Source organism: Anomaloglossus baeobatrachus, chromosome 11 (assembly GCF_048569485.1).
Source record: "Anomaloglossus baeobatrachus isolate aAnoBae1 chromosome 11, aAnoBae1.hap1, whole genome shotgun sequence".
Classification (NCBI taxonomy): Eukaryota; Metazoa; Chordata; class Amphibia; order Anura; family Aromobatidae; genus Anomaloglossus; species Anomaloglossus baeobatrachus.
Window position 1 is genome coordinate 36563283 of NC_134363.1, and position 26685 is coordinate 36589967.

The 26685-nt window shown below is 44.8% G+C and overlaps 1 protein-coding gene across 1 annotated transcript in view; it reads right to left on the reverse strand.

Annotated features, from left to right (window-relative positions):
- Positions 1-25278, reverse strand: part of LOC142256212 (cell adhesion molecule CEACAM5-like) — a 37849-nt gene extending 12571 nt beyond the window's left edge. The window contains exons 1-6 of the mRNA XM_075327780.1: positions 25219-25278; positions 24840-25121; positions 20255-20530; positions 8700-8981; positions 6689-6982; positions 1599-1838 (exon numbers count right to left, since the gene is read on the reverse strand). Of these exons, the coding sequence (XP_075183895.1) occupies positions 1599-1838; positions 6689-6982; positions 8700-8981; positions 20255-20530; positions 24840-25121; positions 25219-25270 (1426 nt within the window). The 5' untranslated portion in view covers positions 25271-25278. The remainder of the gene's footprint in view (positions 1-1598; positions 1839-6688; positions 6983-8699; positions 8982-20254; positions 20531-24839; positions 25122-25218) is intronic.
- Between the last annotated feature and the right edge of the window lie 1407 nt (positions 25279-26685).

The following is a 26685-nucleotide window of genomic DNA, read 5'->3' on the forward strand; positions in this document are numbered from 1 at the left end:
ATTGTCTTTCAATCTCTACATCCTAATGATGTCAGATTACATAGCCAAAACCTGCAGACATATTCTCTTCCATGCTCTACATCCTAATGCTGTCAGATTGCATAGCAAAAACCTGCAGACAGATTCTCTTCCAACCTCTACATCCTAATGCTGTCAGATAACATAGCAAAAACCTGCAAATAAATTCTATTCCACCCTCTACATCCTAATGCTGTCAGATTACATAGCAAAAACCTGCAAACAGATTCTCTTCCACCATCTACATCCTAATGCTGTCAGATTATATAGCAAAAATGTGCGAATATATTCCCTTCCAGCCTCTAAATCCTAATGCTGTCAGATTATATAGCAAAAACCTTCAAACAGATTGTCTTTCAATCTCTACATCCTAATGATGTCAGATTACATAGCCAAAACCTGCAGATATATTCTCTTCCATGCTCTACATCCTAATGCTGTCAGATTGCATAGCAAAAACCTGCAGACAGATTCTCTTCCAACCTCTACATCCTAATGCTGTCAGATAACATAGCAAAAACCTGCAAATAAATTCTATTCCACCCTCTACATCCTAATGCTGTCAGATTACATAGCAAAATCCTGCAGATATATTCTCTTCCACACTCTACTTACTAATGCTGTCAGATTACATAGCAAAAATCTGCACAAAGATTTTCTTCCACCCTCTACATACTAATGCTGTCAGATTACATTGCAAAAATGTGCAAACAGATTCTCTTCCAACCTCTACATCCTAATGCTGTCAGATAACATAGCAATAACCTGCAAATAAATTCTATTCCACCCTCTACATCATAATGCTGTCAGATTACATAGCAAAAACCTACAGATATATTCTCTTATATCCTCTACATCCTAATGCTGTCAGATTACATAGCAAAAACCTGCAGATATATTCTCTTCCAACCTCTACATCCTAATGCTGTCAGATTACATAGCAAAAACCTGCAGACAGATTATCTTCCACCCTCTACATCATAATGATATCAGATTACATAGGGAAAACCTGCAGATATATTCTCTTATACCCTCTACATCATAATGCTGTCAGATTACATAGTAAAAACCTGCAGATATATTCCCTTCCAACCTCTACATCCTAATGCTGTCAGATTACATAGCAAAAACCTGCAGACAGATTATCTTCCACCCTCTACATCATAATGATGTCAGATTACATAGTGAAAACCTGCAGATATATTCTCTTATACCCTCTACATCATAATGCTGTCAGATTACATAGTAAAAACCTGCAGATATATTCTCTTCCAACCTCTACATCCTAATGCTGTCAGATTACATAGCAAAAACCTGCAGATATATTCTCTTATACCCTCTACATCATAATGCTGTCAGATTAAATAACAAAAACCTGCAGACAGATTATCTTTCACTGTCTACATCCTCATGCTGTCATATTACATAGCAAAATCCTGCAGACAGATTATTTTCCAACCTCTACATCCTAATGCTGTCAGATTACATAGCAAAATCCTGCCGACAGATTCTCTTTAAATATGTTGGACCATGTTTGAAGAAAATAAAGTAAGCAAAAAATGAAAATATGGACTCCTTACCAAATACTAGCATACAGTTTGAGATTCTTCCCAGCTGATTCCCGTTACAGGTAAGATTGCTCCCATAGATATCACTGGAATAATTCACATTTCTATACACTTCATTAGCGCTCGTATTTTGCAGATCAGTAAATATCATGGTGACATTAGCTGCAGGTTTTCCTCCAGGCCAGGAACAGCCGAGCCTTAATGTCTCGTTCCTGAGTTCTGCCGTGCAGAGCGTGCTACCATCGGGAGACCCTGGGAGGTAAGAAAGTGATAGAAGAATAAGACATAAATAATTACGCTCTATATATGAAGACAGTGCAATAAAGCATATACAATATACAGTTAGGTCCAGAAATATTTGGACAGTGACACAAGTTTTGTTATTTTAGCTGTTTACAAAAACATGTTCAGAAATACAATTCTATATATAATATGGGCTGAAAGTGCACACTCCCAGCTGCAATGTGAGAGTTTTCACATCCAAATCGGAGAAAGGGTTTAGGAATCATAGCTCTGTAATGCATAGCCTCCTCTTTTTCAAGGGACCAAAAGTAATTGGACAAGGGACTCTAAGGGCTGCAATTAACTCTGAAGGCGTCTCCCTCATTAACCTGTAATCAATGAAGTAGTTAAAAGGTCTGGGGTTGATTACAGGTGTGTGGTTTTGCATTTGGAAGTTGTTGCTGTGACCAGACAACATGCGGTCTAAGGAACTCTCAATTGAGGTGAAGCAGAACATCCTGAGGCTGAAAAAAAAGAAAAAATCCATCAGAGAGATAGCAGACATGCTTGGAGTAGCAAAATCAACAGTCGGGTACATTCTGAGAAAAAAGGAATTGACTGGTGAGCTTGGGAACTCAAAAAGGCCTGGGCGTCCACGGATGACAACAGTGGTGGATGATCGCCGCATACTTTCTTTGGTGAAGAAGAACCCGTTCACAACATCAACTGAGGTCCAGAACACTCTCAGTGAAGTAGGTGTATCTGTCTCTAAGTCAACAGTAAAGAGAAGACTCCATGAAAGTAAATACAAAGGGTTCACATCTAGATGCAAATCATTCATCAATTCCAAAAATAGAAAGGCCAGAGTTACATTTGCTGAAAAACACCTCATGAAGCCAGCTCAGTTCTGGAAAAGTATTCTATGGACAGATGAGACAAAGATCAACCTGTACCAGAATGATGGGAAGAAAAACGTTTGGAGAAGAAAGGGAACGGCACATGATCCAAGGCACACCACATCCTCTGTAAAACATGGTGGAGGCAACGTGATGGCATGGGCATGCATGGCTTTCAATGGCACTGGGTCACTTGTGTTTATTGATGACATAACAGCAGACAAGAGTAGCCGGATGAATTCTGAAGTGTACCGGGATATACTTTCAGCCCAGATTCAGCCAAATGCCGCAAAGTTGATCGGACGGCGCTTCATAGTACAGATGGACAATGACCCCAAGCATACAGCCAAAGCTACCCAGGAGTTCATGAGTGCAAAAAAGTGGAACATTCTGCAATGGCCAAGTCAATCACCAGATCTTAACCCAATTGAGCATGCATTTCACTTGCTCAAATCCAGACTTAAGACGGAAAGACCCACAAACAAGCAAGACCTGAAGGCTGCGGCTGTAAAGGCCTGGCAAAGCATTAAGAAGGAGGAAACCCAGCGTTTGGTGATGTCCATGGGTTCCAGACTTAAGGCAGTGCTTGCCTCCAAAGGATTCGCAACAAAATATTGAAAATAAAAATATTTTGTTTGGGTTTGGTTTATTTGTCCAATTACTTTTGACCTCCTAAAATGTGGAGTGTTTGTAAAGAAATGTGACAATTCCTACAATTTCTATCAGATATTTTCGTTCAAACCTTCAAATTAAACGTTACAATCTGCACTTGAATTCTGTTGTAGAGATTTCATTTCAAATCCAATGTGGTGGCATGCAGAGCCCAACTCGCGAAAATTGTGTCACTGTCCAAATATTTCTGGACCTAACTGTATATGTTGTATATTTATACATAGAGTTTAAAGGGGGCAGAAATCCTGTAACATGTCTTGGCGCTCTGCTACGGTAGTAGGTCACATTGGTGTCCATGAGCTTGATCCGCCATCTATATTCAAAACTAGACAGCCTAAAATGTTTAGTTCACCTCTGGCTTTCATCGCATCTAAATATCAGGCAAAATGGGGCAAAATGGTTCAATATGTCAATTGGCACAATTTGGTGCCAGATGGGAACTCTTTGATGGGGTGTTTAAAGGGGTGTTCCGAAGGCTGAATACATTTTCATATGAATCCCTATCTATTTATTACCCTAATCCAAACCAATTTCTAATATATTAGCATTAAAAAAATCCTATCTTTCCCTCACTACAGTATCTAGTTTATATTGATTTTTTCCCCTTTACTGATGACGCTTTGTTTGAGAATCCCAGTGCATGCAGGGATACTTAAACAAAGCGTCATCAGGGAGCAGAGGCTGCTGTAACTGTCACAGGAAAAGGAAAAAATGGACCCAGCACCAATCCAGTAAAAACTGTGTGAAAATCCTTTATTAGTACGGTTTAAAAAATGAGCCAGGAAACGCACTGCACAAAATCACATTACAGGAAAACTTTACGCGTTTCGGACTTAGTAATTAAAAGTGTGATGTGATTTTGTGCAGTGTGTTTCCTGGCTCATTTTTTAAACCATACTAATAAAGGATTTTCATACATTTTTTTACTGGATTGGTGCTGGGTCCATTTTTTCCTTTTCCTACCACAACTATACCGGTGTGGACTGGCCGTCGGATCGCGAGCACCCAAGGGAATAGCATGGGTCTGGATGACAGGTGAGCTGGATGTTTTCCTTTTTTCTGTAACTGTCACAGCCTCTTCCCCCTCCCTGAAACCCTGAAATGAAGCATCATTAGTGACACTCTTTTCAGAGGCTGGTCTGGTCCCTGCGTGCTGTCATTGTACGATTTGCACAGTGACAATGCACTCCATATTGCCAGATCAGATCAATGTGCTAGAACACCAGGTAGCATTCAGAGATCAGCACTGCCCTCACAAGTGATGCTACTTTCTGGAGTGGCGCTGGTCTCTGAACGCCGCTTATACCCTGTCAATTTGTGCGCTGCTCTTTTACTGGCTCTACTGATCTGAGCTGGCAACACAGAGTGCACTGTCACTGTGCAAATCACACAATGCAGCATGTAGGGGTCAGAACAACTCCTGAAATCACAGATGAAATGTATTGATCTCATTTAGTAAGATCTACACCGATGATTTATTGTGTTATTTAGTACTATATTTATAAATCATAAAGAGTTCTCATTTTTTTCATTGTAAGGAATACTTACCCCTCCCCAGATCCCTTCCCATTCCTCCAATAATATTCTTCTAATAAAGATGCTGCCTCATTTCCCCTTATCCCCTCCCCCCCCATAAAATGGAAGTATTAATCTGTAATTTCTGTGCTTGGAAAAAAAAATCTAATAAAAATATGTTTTACAAGAACAACTCCTGAAATGAGTGTCACTGATGATGCTTAGCTTCAGAGAGGGGACAGAGGCTGCTGCAATGACCAGAACCTCTGTGACCTGATGACGTTTCATTTCAGGGAAAAGATGGAGGCTGCAGAAGTGAGTGCAGCCTCTGCTCCCTGATGACGCTTTGTTTGACTATCCCAGCATGCACTGGGATTCTCAAACAAAGCGTCATAAGACAGGAAGGGAAAAAAATAATAGACTCTAGATACTGTAGTGAGGGAAGGATAGGACATTTTTAATGCAGCCATATTAGAAATTAGTTTAGTTTAGGGCAATAAATACTTATTTATATGAAAGGAATCTGTCACTAAACAAGTGTGATGTCCACTTCTACATGTCCACCTAGGGGATTGCCGGTGCACTAAAAGCTGCAGCAGTTATTGTGAGCATGAATGGAAGTTGAGCAATGATTTCCTGACGTTCAGAGATCTTGAAGAGAAGTTCCAGACTACAAAGACTTGGTGGTCTGGAGTCTGACTTTTGAGATTTGGGTGATGTGTGTCACAGCCAAATTTAATTGAGGATTCATTTTCTGACCGGTTGTTGACTAGATGGTCATGAATACCAAGTGATGCCCACTGTAGATCTGTGCAAAGTGGAAGAAACTTCTAGCTTGGGCAGACTATGGGAGGCTTCCGACTCCTCAGGACCTAGAGCAGCTCTATAAGAAAAGCAAAACCCTCCACCGGGAACAATGTTTTCACTACCTATATGAAACAACACAAATTGCGCCTGTCAGAGCCATTGTTCCTGACGGAGGGTCAACTTTTGGAATATCATATGGACCATCACTCAAAAAATGAACTTTAGACTTAAGTTCTGTGGACTTCAAGTTTCTTGTAACAACACAGGTCACTGCAACGATCAAGCATAGTGGCATGTGTAATGTGTAACCATTAAAGGGAACCTGTCACTAGTTTTGGGGCCTATAAGCTGCGGCCACCACCACTGGACCCTTATATACAGCATTCTAACATAGAATTACGTAGAACGTAAAAACCACTTTATAATACTCACCTAGGAGGTCGCTCTGATGCAGACCGGTCAGATGGGTGTCTCCGTTCTCCGGGACCGGCGCCTCCTCTTTCGACCATCTTGGTCTTCCTTCTTCTGAAGCCACCGTGCATGACGCGTCCTACATCATACACACAGGCCGGTATTGAGGTCCTGCGCAGGCGCACTACAATACTTTGATCTGTCCTGAGAAGGGCAGATCAAAGTGCGCCTGCGCAGGACCTCGTTGTCGACGAGTGCGTATAATGTAGGACACGTCATGCACGCCGGCTTCAGAAGAAGGAAGACCAAGATGGTCGAAAGAGGAGGCGCCGGTCCCGGAGAACTGACTGTTGTGCACCGGAGCGACCTTCTTGGTGAGTACTATAAAATGTTTTTTATGTTCTACACAGCGGCCTTGGTTCTTATATACAGCATATTAGAATGCTGTATATAAGATCCCAGTGGTGGTGGCCCCAGCTTATAGGCCCCAAATCTGGTGACAGGTTCCCTTTAAGGGTAACGTGTTCTCAATGTGTAAAGGACAGATGATGTAGAAAACAGTTGAAACATTTTACTCACAGTTGATACTGAAGTTGACTGCATTGCTGGTCTGATTATTAGCCATGTTGGATGCCGTACAGGTGAACGGTCCAGTGTCGGTCTTGGATATGGGACTGATGGTGAGAGTGGAGCTTAGAGGAGGATCTCTCTGAGTAATGGAATATGGCGGCTTTGAGGATACTTGGCTTCCATTCAGACTCCAGGAGAAGGTGATGGCTGATCCCTGAGCCGAGCAATAGAGAGACGCCGAGTCCTGTCCTGCCCAGAGCACCGCCGATGTGTTACTGGTCAACATCACTGCCGAGACCGGAGCTGGGAACCAAACCAAAGATGTATTTGGGGTATAAAATCTTGCGTTTTTATCCTTTTATGAGTTTTTTACATTTCTTAAGATTTGCTTCCATACTAAATATAAGGTTCAGTTTGTTTACCAAATACATAAAAGAAATAATTTTTGGACATTAAAGGGGTTTTTCTCGTGAAGTTAGCTGTTTTGAGAACTTAGTCATAGCGTCACTTAGAATTAACAGAAATGTAGAAGTTTTTGATCCCCTGAAGCCTTTCCTATCCTCTGTGATAAGCTTACTAACTAAGATTGCTCCTTGAAGGTAACAACAAGGAAAATTTTTCTTAAAAAGTCCAGCAGGTTTATTTTAACAACACTTAAACCATTCTCCAGGAGCATAACACAAGCCCTCTTCTGGCTTCAAGAAACATAATGTCACGGGGGTGTACGGATGAAACAGGGGCTCCTAGGCTGACCTTAAGGCTGGGTCCTCTGTGCTGTCCCTTATCTCAGAGGTAGACTTGATGGTAGCCAGGTTCGAGCCTCCAACGTGGCCCTGTCTCCTGTCCAAGCCATGATTCTACTTCCCCCCACTAAGGGAGTCGGCCGGAAACCCAGTAACCAAAACCTCTCAAATAATCACATACAAGGGTAAACGAAAACTCATACACACTGCGCTCAAACACAAAAGAGGGACAGTATGTCAACTGGGGAGTAACGCAAAAGGGAAGGGAATAAATGCACAACTGGAGGACTCACACACAACGCTAAACCGGAACTTGTAGATCACCATACAACTGGATAACAACAGGAACCAGGAAGCAGAAAGCTATATCTGGCACTCAACCGCATAATCCAGAACCTTATAAAGGCTGGAGATGGTGATCAGCAGCCTCATCACAGACCAGTAGAAGTTAACTCCCACTGTGCTGGAGAGCAGTGAAGCCAGGACTAGCCAACGTCCATGACAGGCTGTGCAACTAAAGACTCCCAGGCCGCTTGTCGAACTCTGCAGTGCAAATAGACTGTGATGCACATCACCCAGCGAGTGCAATGCAGAACACCGCACGACACATAAACACGGTTTTCCAGTCCGTTTCACTTGCGGTATGCCTGCACAGGTTCGAATACAACGTCACCCTAAAAGTATCCCCATGGAGTTCCTAGTAGCCTACACACACTGCTCCAGTCATATCAAGGAAATCCTCTCTCTCTCTCTGAGGTTTCTTCCAGAGTTATAACAACCTCCACACTTTGACCATGTGTCAAACAAACAGTCACCATTATAACATTTGAGATACACCCATGGGTGGAGGTTTGTGGATAGGCAGAAACCCTAAGAAGGTACCAGAGCCACCATTTTACCCTTCTCTTACTTTGTGCCACCTTGTTTGTTCTATCGCTGGTTCTCTAGCAATCAACTAATCAATCGGGGGGTTCAATAACAAGTGTCCAATTTCCCAGCAGAGCCCCCGCTGGAGAAATTAGGAATTGCATGATTCTAATTGAAATCAGTGGGATGGTCATGTAATGAAGGCTCAGAGAGGTCCTCCAGATCTACAGATTATCTTTATAATAGATGAAAGTCCTAAACAAATAACCCCTCTATTAATCATTATTTCCTCTTTACAAAGGTATCTGAAAATGTTTGCTTTTCTTAAACCAGACACGCCATTTATACCTTACTTCTGCGTAGATTACTAATAAACATGACCACTCACAGATATGACTTGTGTCACTTACCGGCCAGGTTGAGCTTCATGTCATTGCTGGTCACATTGTTTATTATGTTTTTAGCCGTACATATGAAGGATCCGTTGTCCGTAGCGGAGACCGGGCTGATAATGAGCGCGGTGTTACTATCGGTGAGGGTATATCGACCTCTTCCGGATATTGGTGCACCTTGTAGACTCCAGGAGTAACTGACATTTGTACCACGAGCCGAACATCGTAGAGTCACCGAATCTAATCCAGGCCAGACAAGTCCTGAGTTACTACTTGTCACCACGACATTAGAGACCGGAACTGAGGTGCAAAACACAAAGAAGCATAAAGGTTGGGTTGTAAAAGCTTAGTGTGACTATCCTTTACAATACTACAAATGTGTATCCAAAGAGTTTAGTTTCCTGACTGTAGGATATCCCTCATGTACGTACATATTAAAGTACCTTTTTGCCAAACACTTGACATACTAGCGGGGAATAATTGCAATATTAGGGCAAATTAGAGAAAATATATAGATCATGATTTAATAGATTTAATTGATCACGAAAAACTAACCAACTAGAACAAAGCTGGATAGGAGGACATGAACGAGCTTCAAAGTTGGTGGAATCCTCGGAAATGTCTGAGTGGCTTTATATTGATATTTGTGTCCATCATTAAAAGAAAAGACCATTATAATTATCGCCATTTAGTAGGGCGCTGATACTAACATATACTAGTTTTTAAATGTATTTTTCGCTTTATAAGACTCACTGGATTATAAGACTCACCCCAAATTTAGAGGAAGGAAATAGGAAAAAATCATTTTTAATGTTAAAATGAGGGTCCGTCTTATAATCCTAGTGCGTATTAATCCTAATGCTCACCAGGGGGGAGCGTCGGTTGTGAAGTTGCTCAGGAAGATCACAGGAGAAAGAGTAGATGATGCTGCGGATTCAGAGTAGGGGGTATTGTAGCTCAGGATGGTCGGTGATAGTTCGGGCTCAGGGGTGTAGGTGGATGGCGCCATTGAATCCCTTGGATATGGCTTTCCAGGTTGGGGATGGTGGAGCAGAGTCATGGGAGGCAGGGTCACAGGATGCGTTCGGGGGGTGTCGTGGTGGGCGCAATTGGTCTGCGAGCGGGCGGGCTGCAGGGGTGTCACAGGACTGAGTGTCTCGGCAACAAGTGCATTGACCTGACTGTGGGCTCCATTGAATCGCCCATGGCTGACAAGATGGACATCAAGAAAATGGCCGTGGAGGCTGTGAATGTGCAGATAGGACTCTACGGCCATTTTCTTGAAGTCTATCACATCAATCTGCGCACACGGCGCCTGTGCAGTCATTTTCTTAAAGTTCATCAAGTCAACTGCGGAAGATTCAATGGAGCCAGAAATCAGCTCAATGCACCCACCGCTAAGACACCCTGTTCTGTAACACCCTCGCAGTCCACCCACCCGCAGATCAATTGCGCCCGCCGTGACACCCCTGAGTGCATCCTGTGACCCTGTCTCCTATGACCTCACTCCATCACCACTGCCGCCCCGGTAAACCATATGCGGTTTGTAAGACACACCCAATTTTACTCCAGTTTTGGGGGAAAAAAATTGCGTCTTACAATCTGGAAAATACGGTAATTTCTTTCTGGAAATAAATAAATAAAGGAGGCCAAATATACATTTGATATAAACCTGGCATATATTGCCAATGTATGTAAAGCGCTGTGGAATTGATAGCGCTATATAAATGAATAAATATTATTATTATTATTATTATTAAATTAAATTCTTTAAAGGCCATAATATACACTATGTTTGCAAGTCAAAAGGCAAATCACCCCCAAAACACCCACAACAGTGAAGTTTGGAGGTGGGAACATCATGGTGTGGGGCTGTTTTTCAGTATACGGCACTGGCAAACTTTATGTAATTATAGAAACGATGAATGGACAAATGCACAGAGACATTCTTGATAAAAATCTGCTGCCATCTGCCAGGTTGATTAAGATGAAACGAGGGCGGACATTTCAGAAAGACAACGACCCCAAACACACAGCCAAGGAAACTCAAGTTTCTGAGAAAGAATATAAAGCTGCTAGAATGGCCGAGCCGATCACCCGAGCTGAGTCCAATAGAAAATTTAGGGAAGGAACTAAAGCTCAGAGTTCATAGAAGTCGGGACCTGCAGGATGTGAAGAGTGCTTGTGTGGAAGAATGGGCCAAAAACACACCTGAGTGATGCAGACAACTAGTGTCTCCATACAGAATGCATCTGGGAGCTTCATCACCAACAAAGGCTTTTGTATGTTGTAGTAAATAAATTTCAGTAAGCGTATTCAATACTTTTTCTCTGTGTAATTACTCATTATTAAACATAATTTATGGCCATCTATTATTTGATTTACCTGTCTTTGTGGATTGGATGGGTTGTTACCAACATCCGGTGAGAAATAAATGTCAATAGCATTGTCATGGTGTTCTTCTCCGATATCACACAATCAACAGAGCGAGAGATGACTGAACTATCCAAAGAACATTTATTCTAAGCAAAATCAGACGGTCCTTAGAATAATCCACCACACAGAGGGTAAAATAGTCCAGAAACACAGATATAGTCCAGTAAGGGATAAATGTCCGAGTCTCTCTGGGGAGGTGGCCATCCTCAGCTTCAACCACAGAGGATAAATCTTCCGGCTTCTCTCTTGAAGTTCTCAGACTATGTATAGTGCAAACCATTGGTTTTTGTTAGCCTGTTCACGCTTTATATACTAACATCTGAGGTCTCATGGTGTATACATGCTGCATTATGGAGGGACTTTTTTGAGTCTCCTCCTTTTTAATTGTGTTTTAAAGTATGTACAAATAAATAGTGATGAGCGAGTACTAAAAAGCTCGGGTGCTCGAAGCTCGGGCCGAGCCTCCCAAGATACTCGTGTACTCGGCCCGAGCAACGAGCCCAATGTTATCCTATGGGAGACCCGAGTATTTTTGTGAAATGACCTCCCGGCAGCATGGAGAAACCCTAAAAATGTCACAAAAGTCTCAGAAGAGTGCTCAAATGACATGGCAACAGCATGGGGAAGACCCCTTGAAGCATTTATCACTCAAAAGTCACAGCTGTGAACAATTTTGTCCGCGTTTTACGCCATTTTTACGGACTCACCAGAAAACCTTCCAAAATGACCCCAAAATGATTTTTCATGGCGGAAATGTTAAGGGCACATACCCAATAGTGAGATAGATCTGGTGTATGTTACTTTTTGAGATCAATACATGAAAGATTTTACGTGAAAACATTGTGTGGCACTCCGATGTCCCTGAGAAGAGACGTACATGAAGGCCTCTTGAGTCTAATGTGCCCATTTTGAGGAAGTGAGTCTTTGTAGTATTTTCCTTTGCCAGGGCAGTCCTAAATTGTGAGGTTCACCAATGCCCCTGCATACAGACGTGCATGAGGGCCTCAAAACATTAAGTGTCCATTGTCAGGAAGTGGGTGTATTATAGTATAGCCCTTAGGCAGGGCAGCCAAAAATTGGGAGGCTCCACATTGTCCCTGGGTAGAGACGTGCATGATGGCCTTTAAACCTGAAGTGCCCATTGTAAGGAAGTGGGTCTATTTCAGTATAGCCCTTTGCCAGGGCAGCCAAAAATTGGGAGGCTCCACATTGTCCCTGGGTAGAGACGTGCATGAGGGCCTCAAAACATTAAGTGTCCATTTTAAGGAAGTGGGTGTATTTCAGTATAGCCCTTAGGCAGGGCAGCCAAAAATTGGGAGGCTCCACATTGTCCCTGGGTAGAGACGTGCATGAGGGCCTCAAAACATTAAGTGTCCATTTTAAGGAAGTGGGTGTATTTCAGTATAGCCCTTAGGCAGGGCAGCCAAAAATTGGGAGGCTCCACATTGTCCCTGGATAGAGACGTGCATGATGGCCTTTAAACCTGAAGTGCCCATTGTAAGGAAGTGGGTCTATTTCAGTATAGCCCTTTGCCAGGGCAGCCAAAAATTGGGAGGCTCCACATTGTCCCTGGGTAGAGACGTGCATGAGGGCCTCAAAACATTAAGTGTCCATTTTAAGGAAGTGGGTGTATTTCAGTATAGCCCTTAGGCAGGGCAGCCAAAAATTGGGAGGCTCCACATTGTCCCTGGATAGAGACGTGCATGATGGCCTTTAAACCTGAAGTGCCCATTGTAAGGAAGTGGGTCTATTTCAGTATAGCCCTTTGCCAGGGCAGCCAAAAATTGGGAGGCTCCACATTGTCCCTGGGTAGAGACGTGCATGAGGGCCTCAAAACATTAAGTGTCCATTTTAAGGAAGTGGGTGTATTTCAGTATAGCCCTTAGGCAGGGCAGCCAAAAATTGGGAGGCTACACGTTGTCCCTGGGTAGAGACGTGCATGAGGGCCTCAAAACATTAAGTGTCCATTTTAAGGAAGTGGGTGTATTTCAGTATAGCCCTTAGGCAGGGCAGCCAAAAATTGGGAGGCTCCACATTGTCCCTGGGTAGAGACGTGCATGATGGCCTTTAAACCTGAAGTGCCCATTGTAAGGAAGTGGGTCTATTTCAGTATAGCCCTTTGCCAGGGCAGCCAAAAATTGGGAGGCTCCACATTGTCCCTGGGTAGAGACGTGCATGAGGGCCTCAAAACATTAAGTGTCCATTGTCAGGAAGTGGGTGTATTATAGTATAGCCCTTAGGCAGGGCAGCCAAAAATTGGGAGGCTCCACATTGTCCCTGGGTAGAGACGTGCATGATGGCCTTTAAACCTGAAGTGCCCATTGTAAGGAAGTGGGTCTATTTCAGTATAGCCCTTTGCCAGGGCAGCCAAAAATTGGGAGGCTCCACATTGTCCCTGGGTAGAGACGTGCATGAGGGCCTCAAAACATTAAGTGTCCATTTTAAGGAAGTGGGTGTATTTCAGTATAGCCCTTAGGCAGGGCAGCCAAAAATTGGGAGGCTACACGTTGTCCCTGGGTAGAGACGTGCATGAGGGCCTCAAAACATTGTTCCCATTGCAAAGGAGCGGGTCTCCTGTCGTTGTAATGTCCATTCTGCAAAGAATGGGCGAAAAAATTTACCACTGGGGGTATACCTGAAACAAAGACCTAACTATTGTAACGGTCATCATGATGGCGCATGAGGAGAAGGAGGAGCAGTCCAGCGATTATCCAAAGTCGAGAAGTGTACCCATGGGTGAGTGGAGGTACATGGCAAACTTTAAATTCCGCTCTCATTTGCTGGTGGTGTGGTGAAGTCTGGCCCAATCCAACCCTTGTTCATCTTTATCAGAGTCAGCCTGTCAGCATTTTCAGTTGACAGGCGGGTGCGTTTATCTGTAATGATTCCACCTGCGGCACTAAAAACACGCTCTGACAAAACGCTAGCAGCAGGGCAGGCCAGGACTTCCAAGGCGTAGAGAGCCAATTCATGCCACGTGTCCAGCTTGGATACCCAATAATTGTAAGGCACAGAGGAATGTCGGAGTACAGTTGTTCGATCTGCAAGGTACTCCTTCAGCATCTGGGCAAACTTAGGATTTCTTGTGGCACTACCCCGCACCTCAGGGGCTGTGGTACGTGAGGGGCTGAGAAAACTGTCCCACATCTTAAAGACTGTTCCCCTACCTCTGGCGGATTGGACTTGTGCCTCTCTCGGCTGTACGCCTCGGTTGTCCACTGATTCCTGACCTATGCCGCTAGCGTTTTGTGAGGGGAATGCTTTGCCTACTTCCGTGAGTATGGCCTTCCGAAACTGCTGCATTTTGGTTGACCTCTCATCCACGGGAATAAGAGACAAAAAGTTCTCCTTGTAGCGTGGGTCTAACAGTGTTACCAACCAGTAATGATTGTCGGCCAAGATGTTCTTAACGCGAGGGTCACGAGACAGGCAGCTTACCATAAAGTCAGCCATGTGCGCCAGACTCTTAACAGCCAGGACTTCAGTAGCCTGACCAACAAGATGACTGAACATGCTGTCCTCCTCCTCCTCCTCCTCCTCCTCCTCCTCATCTACCCTGTCCTCTGGCCAGCCACGCTGAATCGAGGATATGACTGGTGTGCATGTCATATCCTCAATTTGGCCGGAGAGTTGCTCCATGTCTTCATCCTCCTCCTCGTCATAGTCCTCCACTGCACGTTGTGATGAGACGAGGCTGGGCTGTGTGTTATCACCCACACCCACTACTGTTTCTTGCTGCAACTCATCGCGCTCCGCCTGCAATGCATCATGTTTGTTTTTCAAAAGGGACCGTTTTAGAAGGCAGAGTAGCGGTATGGTGACGCTAATAATGGCGTCATCACCACTCACCATCTTGGTGGAGTCCTCAAAGTTTTGGAGGATGGTACATAGGTCTGACATCCATCTCCACTCCTCAGGTGTTATGTGTGGAGTTTGACCCATTTCCCGACGGCTTAGGTGATGCAGGTACTCAACAACTGCCCTCTTCTGCTCACATATCCTGACCAACATGTGCAGAGTTGAATTCCAACGCGTGGGGACATCACACACCAGTCTGTGAGCCGGAAGATGCAAACGGCGCTGAAAGCCGGCAAGGCCGGCTGAAGCAGTAGGTGACTTTCGAAAATGTGCAGACAGGCGGCGAACTTTTACCAGCAGATCAGACAGCTCTGGGTATGACTTTATAAACCGCTGAACCACGAGGTTGAGCACATGGGCCACGCATGGAACATGTGTCAGCTGGCCTCGCCTCAAAGCCGCCACCAGGTTCCGGCCATTGTCACAAACGACCTTTCCTGGCTTTAGGTTCAGAGGTGTGAGCCAGTGATCTGCCTGCTGTTTCAGAGCTGTCCACAGCTCTTCTGCATTGTGGGGTTTGTCACCTATGCAGATTAGCTTCAGCACAGCCTGTTGCCGCTTCGCCGAGGCAGTGCTGCAGTGCTTCCAGCTTGTGACTGGTGTGGAGGGCACAGTGGATGAGGATGCGCAGGAGGAGGAGGAGGCTGAAGAGCATGACATTCCGGAGCTGTAGAGTGTGGGTGAAACACTGACTGAGGTAGGGCCTGCAAACCTTGGTGTGGGAAGGACGTGTTCCGTCCCTCGCTCAGACTGGGTCCCAGCTTCCACAATATTAACCCAGTGTGCCGTCAACGAGATGTAGCGGCCTTGCCCACAAGCACTTGTCCACGTGTCTGTGGTTAGGTGGACTTTGGGTGAAACAGCGTTGTTCAGGGCACGTGTGATGTTTTGTGACACGTGGTTATGCAACGCGGGGACGGCACACCGGGAGAAATAGTGGCGGCTGGGGACCGAGTAACGTGGGACAGCTGCCGCCATCAGGTCACGGAATGCTTCTGTCTCCACCAGCCTAAAAGGCAACATTTCCAGCGCAAGCAGTCGCGAAATGTTAGCATTTAGAACTGTGGCATGTGGGGTGTTGGCAGTGTATTTGCGCCTGCGTTCAAAGGTTTGCTGAATGGATAACTGAACGCTGCGCTGGGACAAGGACGTGCTTGATGATGGTGTTCTTTCTGCGTAGGCAACTGCAGGTGCAGGAGTGGAGGAGGCTTGTTCGCAGGCAGCATGGACAGAGGATTGGCTCGCATGCACAACCAGCGAAGACGTAGCAGTGACATCAGCAAGCACTGCTCCTCGACTCTGTTGTACTTCCCACAAAGTCGGGTGCTTGGCTGACATGTGCCTGATCATGCTGGTGGTGGTCAGGCTGCTAGTTTTGGTACCCCTGCTGATGCTGGCACGGCAGGTGTTGCAAATGGCCTTTTTTGAATCATCTGGATCCAACTTAAAAAACTGCCAGACTCGTGAAGACCTAACATTTGTACAGGCACCTTGTGTCGTCGTGTTGTTACGGGGAACGGTTGCCTGACTTCTGCCTGGGACCACCACCCTGCTTCTTACTGCCTGTTGTGATGCTACGCCTCCCTCCCCCTGTGCACTGCTGTCCTCGCTCTGCATATCCTCCTGCCAGGTTGGGTCAGTTACTGGATCATCCACCACGTCGTCTTCCTCTTCCGCACCCTGCTCCTCCTCCTGACTTGCTGACAATTGTGTCTCATCATCGTCCACCACTTGTTGAGACACGTTGCCAACTTCGTGAGAACGTGGCTGCTCAAATATTTGGCTATCTGTACAGACGATCTCCTCATGACCCACTTCAATATGAGCTGGCGAGAGGCCAGAATGTGTGAATGGAAACGTGAACAGCTCTTCCGAGTGTCCAAGTGTGGGATCATTAATGTCCGAGGAGGACGTGTACTCAGCCTGGTGGTAGGAAGGAGGATCAGGTTCAGAAATGTGCGGTGCAGTATCACGGCTACTGACACTTGACCGTGTGGAAGACAGAGTGTTTGTGGTGGTGCCAATCTGACTGGAAGCATTATCCGCTATCCAACTAACAACCTGTTGACACTGGTCTTGGTTCAAGAGCGGTGTACTGCTGCGGTCCCCAAGAATTTGGGACAGGACGTGCGAGCGACTAGATGTGGCCCTTTGTTGTGGCGAAATTAGAGCTTGCCCACGACCTCGGCCTCTGCCTGCACCACCATCACGTCCACTTCCTTGTTCCTTGCCAATGCCCTTGCGCATTTTGCAATGCTGTGCACTGCTGACGTGTATATTCACTACTTGTGCGTTATATCAAAGTTTCTGGAAATTGCACACCAGTGCACCTGTACGCTGCCACCAACAGGCACACACGTGCGGTTTTAAAAACCAAGCACGGACGCAATAATAACCTAACACAGGTTTTAGGAGCAAAAATTAAGAACTCTGACACTATCAGCCACTGCTGACTGACGTGTATTATACACTACACTTGTGCGTTATATAATAGTTTGGTAAACGCACACCAGTGCACCTGTACGCTGCCACCAACAGGCACACACGTGCGGTTTTAAAAACCAAGCACGGACGCAATAATAACCTAACACAGGTTTTAGGAGCAAAAATTAAGAACTCTGACACTATCAGCCACTGCTGACTGACGTGTATTATACACTACACTTGTGCGTTATATAATAGTTTGGTAAACGCACACCAGTGCACCTGTACGCTGCCACCAACAGGCACACACGTGCGGTTTTAAAAACCAAGCACGGACGCAATAATAACCTAACACAGGTTTTAGGAGCAAAAATTAAGAACTCTGACACTATCAGCCACTGCTGACTGACGTGTATTATACACTACACTTGTGCGTTATATAATAGTTTGGTAAACGCACACCAGTGCACCTGTACGCTGCCACCAACAGGCACACACGTGCGGTTTTAAAAACCAAGCACGGACGCAATAATAACCTAACACAGGTTTTAGGAGCAAAAATTAAGAACTCTGACACTATCAGCCACTGCTGACTGACGTGTATTATACACTACACTTGTGCGTTATATAATAGTTTGGTAAACGCACACCAGTGCACCTGTACGCTGCCACCAACAGGCACACACGTGCGGTTTTAAAAACCAAGCACGGACGCAATAATAACCTAACACAGGTTTTAGGAGCAAAAATTAAGAACTCTGACACTATCAGCCACTGCTGACTGACGTGTATTATACACTACACTTGTGCGTTATATAATAGTTTGGTAAACGCACACCAGTGCACCTGTACGCTGACACCAACAGGCACACACGTGCGGTTTTAAAAACCAAGCACGGACGCAATAATAACCTACTAACAGGTTTTTTTGGGGAGCGACAATTACAGTACAGACAAGTCAGACACTATCTGGACTGTTTTACACTGTGTACACCAGCCCCAGATATGAAGGCTGGTATACGGTCACCACTACCCTGCCTGCCTGCCTGCCTGTATACTGCTACAATAGTCCTGACAAGGACTCTTTTGGTCACTAGCCTGTATTCAGACCTGGCTATACCCTGCCTGTATATAGCAACAATAGTCCTGAGAAGGACTCTGCTACTGTACTCCGACCTGGCTATACCCTGCCTGCCTGTATACAACTAGAATAGTCCTGAGAAGGACTTTTGGTCACACTGTTTGCAGCCCTGCAACTGAAAAAGCTATAAAGGGCCGCAAAGCTTTCCCTGAATCAGCGACACTCTCCCTACACTCACTGTCAGAATAGCTGTGAGCAGAGCACAGCGCGCCGGCCGATATAAAGGCTCGGTGACGCTGTGCAGGCCGGCCAATCACTGCAATTCCACAACTAACAGGGCTGTGGCATTGCAGTGGTCTGCCAGCCAATCCCTGCATGAGGGCTGGCTCTCAAAAGAGCGCCAACATGCAGAAATGAAGACCACGAGTAAAGCACGAGTATCGCGAGATTACTCGGTCCCCGCCGAGCAGCCCGAGTACAGTGATACTCGTGCGAGTACCGAGTAGTGACAAGCATGCTCGCTCATCACTACAAATAAACTTTTTCACGTTTTGCATATGACTGCTTGGACTCTGTGGTTTTTCTAGATTGGTACATTTAGTGAAGCTGTGCCCCATATACCCATTATAAATTCTGTTTTTTGAAGTTCTCAGACAGACTGAATAATCTCCCAGGTAAGCAGAGAGTTTAGGTGGATCCCAGGCCCCCCTCCCCCAGACTTAATGACAAAAGCCCAGCAGGGGGTGATTACCCTGCAAACAGGATAATGTACACACAAGGAATACACAGAATTGACAGAGGACCATGCCTAAAATACAAACCTACACAAAATTATACACAACCCCCCCTATTCCACCATCACAAGTATATTTAGAAGTAGATTTACTTTACTAAATTGGTAAAATTGGTGACGAGCTCAATACTTATTTTTCGCCCGCTATGTAAATAAATGAATAGGTTCAGAGGTAGCAACAGGAACACTTTTCATTTAAAAGACTGCAGGTTTAGTACTCTTTCATAAACTGCTCCAGCAGCATAGAGACAAAACAGGCTTTTCAGGCTTATGTCCATATAGGTCTCTTTGCAGGGTTTGCTGCACCAGGATCCCACAAGAGAAGTTATCATCTCCTGCCATAGACTCTGTCGGTCTGTAGAACCTCACACACAGGCTGCTCTAGACACACATTGCCTCCTGCCAGTCTCTCAACACAGTCTGACTTCCCTCAGCTGTGTTCCTTCCACAGGCTCCTTCCTCTCAGAGATTAGCAACCTCTCTCCTCTCTCAGGCTTCTTCTCCTGCAGTGCTGCTCCACACACTGCCACGTAGACTCCACACCGTCTGCCATGTGCCAAACAACACACCATTAATAAACCAATGTGACCTGTCAGACACATGTCAAACACATCCATGGGCGAGGTATGTAAGTGGCCAGACCAAATGAACTATAATACAAACAAGTGTCACTACAAGAACCACAAGAAACCTTGAGGCATCCACCACTTCTGTGGTACAAATTGGCCATTAGCAATATAGCTGGTATATATATATTTTTTATATAGCTATATATATATATATTTTTTTTTTTGCCTTCTAGAGTAGTACAAATCACATTTTGCCTTGTTATATATCCACTTGTTTCATACCACTTACAATTAGACTCAGAGTTGCTGGTGGTGGAGATGCCAGGGTCCTGGATGGTTACTCTGTTTTATAGTTATTTTATGGTTCTTACAATACAATAAGCCATATATTACTTAGTCTCTATGTTCTTACCACATACACTTAAACCCAGAGAGTCGCTGGTGTTGGCGCTGACAGGGTTCTGGATGGTGCAGGTGTAGGATCCGCTGTCACTCTCAGATATCGGGGTGAAGTCCAGGAATGATCCCCGGCAGATCACTCGCCCGGAGCAGATGATCTTCTGACCGTCCCGGTAGAAAGTGTAAGAAGTCACATTCTGACCCCCGGCATCACACTGGAGGGTCACATTGGACCCGGTAATAAGGGGAAAGCTGGAAATGGAGTTCAGAGTGGGGGTACTGAGGGGAGCTTAAAGAAAACAAAAAAATAGAGGTTAATTTTGTAGTGTAAATTTTATTTCTCATTACATTGGAGGCAATGATAAGCTGGAACAGCAGTGAAGTCAGTTCTGACTCATGTTCAGTTTTGCACCTGTTCAGAATGCACTTTGGGAGGGCCGTCAGTCTTTTTGCCTAGATTATGGAGTCATTCCCTCTGAGTGTGTACCTCTTCCCCCATAATCCACAAGTGATTTTATTCTCTAGTAGCAGGTTCTTACTCGGCCATACACGTGGAGGTTTGTAACCCAGAGAGATACTTCAGTTCAGTGTAGATTCCCAATATACGAGATGTGCCTTGACGTGGCTACTGGGCAGATATAGAAATGGCCATTTTTCTATGCTAAATATCTAAATATTTCATACATTTTCTTTAGCAGTAATGCATATCTATATTCTTGCATTCATTGTCTGCATGCTATAGCATTTCAGAATAAAACTATCTTTTTTTGTTATTATATGTGATGTTCAATTTTGCACCTGTTCAGACTGCATTTTGGGAGTGCTGTCAGTTTTTTTTTGTCTAGATTATGGAGTCATGCCTGCTGACTGTGCACCCCTCCCCCATTAGTCACAGGTGATTTTATTTTCTATAGTAGGTTCCTACTTGCCCATACACATGGAGGTTTGTAACCCAAACAGAGAGAGAGGCTTCAGTTCAGTGTAGGTTCATAGTATATGAGATATGCCTTGACGTGGCTACTGGGCAGATATAGAAATGGCCATTTTTGTATGTAAATATCTAAATTTTTCCTAGCTTTCCTAAAGCGGTAATGCATATCTATATTCTTGAAATCATTGTTTGCATGCTTTAGCTTTCAGAGTGCAGCTGTCTTTTTTTGTTATTATAGGTCATATTCAGTTTTGCACCTATTCAGAATGCATTTTGTGAGTGCTATCAGTTTTTTGTCTAGATTATGGAGCCACGACCTTTGATTGTGCACTCCTTCCCCATTAGTCACAGGTGATTTTATTTTCTATAGCAGGTTCCTACTCGACCATACATATGGAGGTTTGTAACCCTGAGAGAGGCTTCACTTCTGTGCAGGTTTCCAGTATAGAAGATATGCCTTGACGTGGTACTGGGCAGATTTAGAAATGGCCATTTTGTATGCTAAATATCTAATTGTTTCCTAGATTTCCTTTAGTAGTAATGCATATCTATATTCTTGCATTCATTATTTGCATGCTTTAGCATTTCAGAGTGCAGCTGTCTTTTTTTGTTCTTATTTGTCATGTTCAGTTTTGCACCTGTTCAGACTGCATTTTGGGAGTGTCATCAGTTTTTTTGTCTAGTTCTGAGAAATGGAGAGTTCAATGAATTAAAACAAATGTATATAAGATAGTTTGTAATGATATGAGTACCAATCATGGAGGTCACTTAATTATATCTGGAATAGAATAAAGTAGTCTATGGCCTCCTTAAAGAGGACCTGGCGCTTGAAATATCTATTTTTGCTTTCCCTTTTCTCCTATCTCTTGAGTTGTTTTTCCTGAGATATGGCCCCTTTTTCCGTGTATATAAATTTAGTCTTGTTTACCAACTGGGTGGGGCCCATTATGAGAGTCTTCTTAAAGGGAACCTGTCACCACTTTTTTGGCCTATAAGCTGCGGCCACCACCACTGGGCTCCTATATACAGCATTCTAACATGCCGTATATAAGCGCCCAGGCCGGGGGTATAACATAAAAAACACTTTATAATACCTAACGGTCGCGCGGTGGGCCTTATGGGCATCTCCATTGTCCGGTGAGGGCGCCTCCCCTTTCGGCCATCTTTGTCCTCTTTCTGAAGCCTGTATGCATGACGCGGCTACGTCATACACACTCGCCGGTCCTGCACAGGCGCACTGCAATACTTTAATCTTCCCTGCTCAGAGCAGATCAAAGTGCGCCTGCTCAGGACCTGAATGCCGGAGAGTGTGTATGATGTCGGACCCGTCATGCACTGCGGCTAGAGAAGGATAACAAAGATGGCCAAAGCAGGCGGCGCCGAGACTGGACAACGGAGACGCACATAAGGCCCAACGCACGACCTTAGGTAAATATTATAAAGTGTTTTTATGTTATACCCCCGGCCTGGGCTCATATATACAGCATGTTAAAATGCTGTATATAAGAGCCCGGTGGTGGTGGCCGCAGCTTATAGGCCGAAAAAGTGGTGACAGGTTCCCTTTAAGAGCACAGACACATGGCCGTATAACTTGGCCAAGGATCGCATCTCAATGCTGGGACTGGAAGGCAGCTCTCCTGACAGCGTGGATTTTTGTGCCGTTGTCACGCTCGAGTCAGGAGAGCCACCAGCCAGTCCGAGACTTGCGATACAATCCTTGGTCGAGTTATATGGCCGTGTGACTGCACCCTAAGGGTACGGTTCCACTTGCTTATGACTCACGCGAGTCTCGCATCGGTATCACCCGGCACGGCCGCAGACTCTCCAGGAACAAGTACCTCAGCTGCATGGAAATACATGCATTCGACCCTCTGATGTCAGAAGAGTGTGCGGCCGTGCCGGGTGATACCGATGCGAGATTCGCGTGAGTCATACGCAAGTGGAATCATACCCTTAGGGTGCAGTCACACGGCCATATACCTTGGCCAGGGATCGTATCGCAAGTGTCGGACTGGATGGCATCTCTCCTGACAGCATGGATTTTTGTGCCGTTGTCACGCTCGGGTCAGGAGAGCCACCGGCCAGTCCGAGACGTGCGATACGATCCTTGGCCGAGTTATACGGCCGTGTGACTGCACCCTAAGAGTACGGTTCCATTTGCGTATGACTCACGCGAGTCTCGCATCGGTATCACCCGGCACGGCCGCACAGTCTCCAGGCACGAGCACCTGAACTGCATGGAAATACATGCAGACGACACGCTGATGTCAAGAGAGTGTGCGGCCATGCCGGATGATACCGATGTGAGATTCACGTGAGTCATACGCAAGTGGAACCATACCCTTAGGGTGCGGTCACACGGCCATATACCTTGGCCAAGGATCGTATCGCAAGTGTCGGACTGGCTGGCAGCTCTCCTGACAGCATGGATTTTTGTGCCGTTGTCACGCTCGGGTTAGGAGAGCCACCGGCCAGTCCTAGACTTGCGATACGATCCTTGGCCGAGTTATACGTCCATGTGACTGCACCCTGAGGGTACGGTTCCACTTGTGCATGACTCACGCAAATCTTGCATCGGTATCACCTGGCACGGCCTTACACTCTCCAGGCACAAGCACCTCAGCTGCATGGAAATACATGCAGCCAAGCTGCTAATGTCAGGAGAGTGTGCGGCCATGCCGAGTGATAATGATGCGAGACTCGCGTGAGTCATACGCAAGTGGAACTGTACCCTAAGGGTCAAACCACCTTATCTAACAAGACTAGATTTACATACAGTCTTCAACAAGGAAAAGTAGGTGGTATCACACAAGTGGAAAGGGAAGGAACAACTCCATTGGGTGTAATGGAGTTGTTCCTTCCCTTTCCACTTGTGTGATACCACCTACTTTTCCTTGTTGTGCCCTGTATCTAGTTGAAAAAAAAATGGGCAAAATTTAGGAGAACAGGAGGATTTACAGAAGGTTTAAACAATGATATATTTCTGGCAAAGTGATCCAGTGTTGGTTTTCTTCTAGTGCGGCACAGAAATGTGACATCATGGATGACATCCCATTCACCAGCCTGGACCTCCTGAGGACAAAATTTACCTTAATTTGTCTTAACTTATCTCTACTGAATATAATTAGGGATGATCGAATACCTCAAATATTCGGCTTCGCAAATATTTTCCGAATACCTCGCCGCTATTCGACTATTCGATGCACAATGTAAGTCTATGGGAAGCCCGAATAGTACCGAATAGTTGTTATTCGGGTTTCCCCATAGACTTATATTGCGCATCAAATATTCGCGAATAGCGGCGAGGTATTCGGAAAATATCCGCAAAGCCGAATAATCGAAGTATTCGATCATCCCTAAATATAACTTATCTACAAAACCTATTTTAAAAAGGGATTGTTGCAGCCAAGAGGGCTGTAGTAGGGATAAGAACCCATCGAGAGATTTAAGCTTCTGAGATATCCTTCAGAGCACATCTATTGGTCATTGATGGTGGATTTCTGGATATGGCATAATAATATGGATTTGACAATGATAACAATTCTTAGAAATGCCAAATAACGAACTAATAATATATACTCGGAGACATTTTATCACATAATATCAATTATTGAATTACGAACTTGATGTCTTCTAACGTTGGGTATAGAGGAAGAAGTTTCCTTACCGTAAACTCTGAGCTGGTAGATTGAAGACCTCAGACCTAAGACGGACAGATCATACATCCCTTCATCGTTATAGGAGACGTTGTTGACTCTCAGGGATCCATTTTGATATGATTCACATCTTCCTATGAACTGATTCAAACATTGAGGAGATGAAGAAGAATTGGACACCGGTAAACTCTTATGACTCCATTGTACGTTGGATCCTGATGGAAGGTTCGCATTGAATAAGACAGATGTTCCAAGAGTTCCCGTCACGTTGGTGACAACAGCGGCCACATCACCTGTATATAACACACAAGGACATTGTATATATAGTGACTGAAGGTAATCTGAAGGTAATTTGCTAAATATATATATACATAGTCATAGATATCTCACCTAAGGTCAGTAATAACACAGCGCACAACAGCAACACAAGGAAATGCTTCATCTCAATGTCTTCAAGGATCTGGGAAATATCCAATCTTTGAGTTCTCTTTAACGTTATCATTCTAGATTTTTCACAATGAACTTCCTTCTCGTGTAACGTAGTTGACAGACTCCCTCTGCTGGCTGTATAAGTGAAGTATGTGAAAATAATAAAACTAAATTCCACCAAAAAAACTTAAATTTAATGGAACATGGTAGATGAGGAAGTGTTTTGAAGATTTTGCTTGCCTAAATCCAATGGAACATGATGGATCAGGAAATATTTTACAGATTTTGGTTGCTTAAATCCAATGGTAGATATATAATACTGCCCCTATGTACAAGAATATAACTACTATAATACTGCCCCTATGTACAAGAATATAACTACTATAATACTGCCCCTATGTACAAGAATATACCGTAACTACTATAATACTGCCCCTATGCACAAGAATATAACTACCATAATACTGCCCCTATGTACAAGAATATAACTACTATAACACTGCTCCTATGTACAAGAATATAACTACTATAATACTGCCCCTATATACAAGAATATAACTACTATAATACTGGCCCCTATGTACAAGAACATAACTACTATAATACTGCCCCTACTCAATTGAGCATCAGGGTGCTCAACACGCTCGTTACTCGATCAAGCATCAAGGTGCCCGAGACGCTGGTTACCCAATCAAGCTTCGGAGTGCTTGAGATGCTCGTTACTCGATCGAGAATCGAGGTGCTCGAGATGCTCATTATTGGACTGAGCATCAGGGTGCTCAAGACGCTTGTTACTCAATTGAGCATTGGGTGCTCAAGACGCTCGTTACTTGATTGAGCATCAGAGTGCTCAAGACGCTGGTTACCCAATCAAGCTTTGGAGTGCTTGAGATGCTCATTACTCAATCGAGCATCAGGATGCTCAAGACGCTTGTTACTCAATTGAGCATTGGGTGCTCAAGACGCTCGTTACTTGATTGAGCATCAGGGTGCTCAAGACGCTGGGTACCCAATCAAGCTTTGGAGTGCTTGAGATGCTCATTACTCAATCGAGCATCAGGATGCTCAAGATGCTCATTACTCGATTGAGTATTGCGGTGCTTAAGACACTCATTACTCGATCGAGTATCGGGATGCTCGAGATGCTCATTACTCGATTGAGCATCAGGGTGCTTGAGACGCTTGTTACTCGATCGAGCATCAGGGTGCTCAAGACGCTCATTACTCGATTGAGCATCGGGGTGCTCAAGACGCTCGTTTCTTGATCGAGTATCGGGATGATCGAGATGCTCATTACTCGATCGAGCATCAGGGTGCTTGAGACGCTTGTTACTCGATCGAGCATTGGGGTGCTCAAGACGCTCATTACTCGATTGAGCATCGGGGTGCTCAAGACGCTCGTTACTTGATCGAGCATCAGGGTGCTCA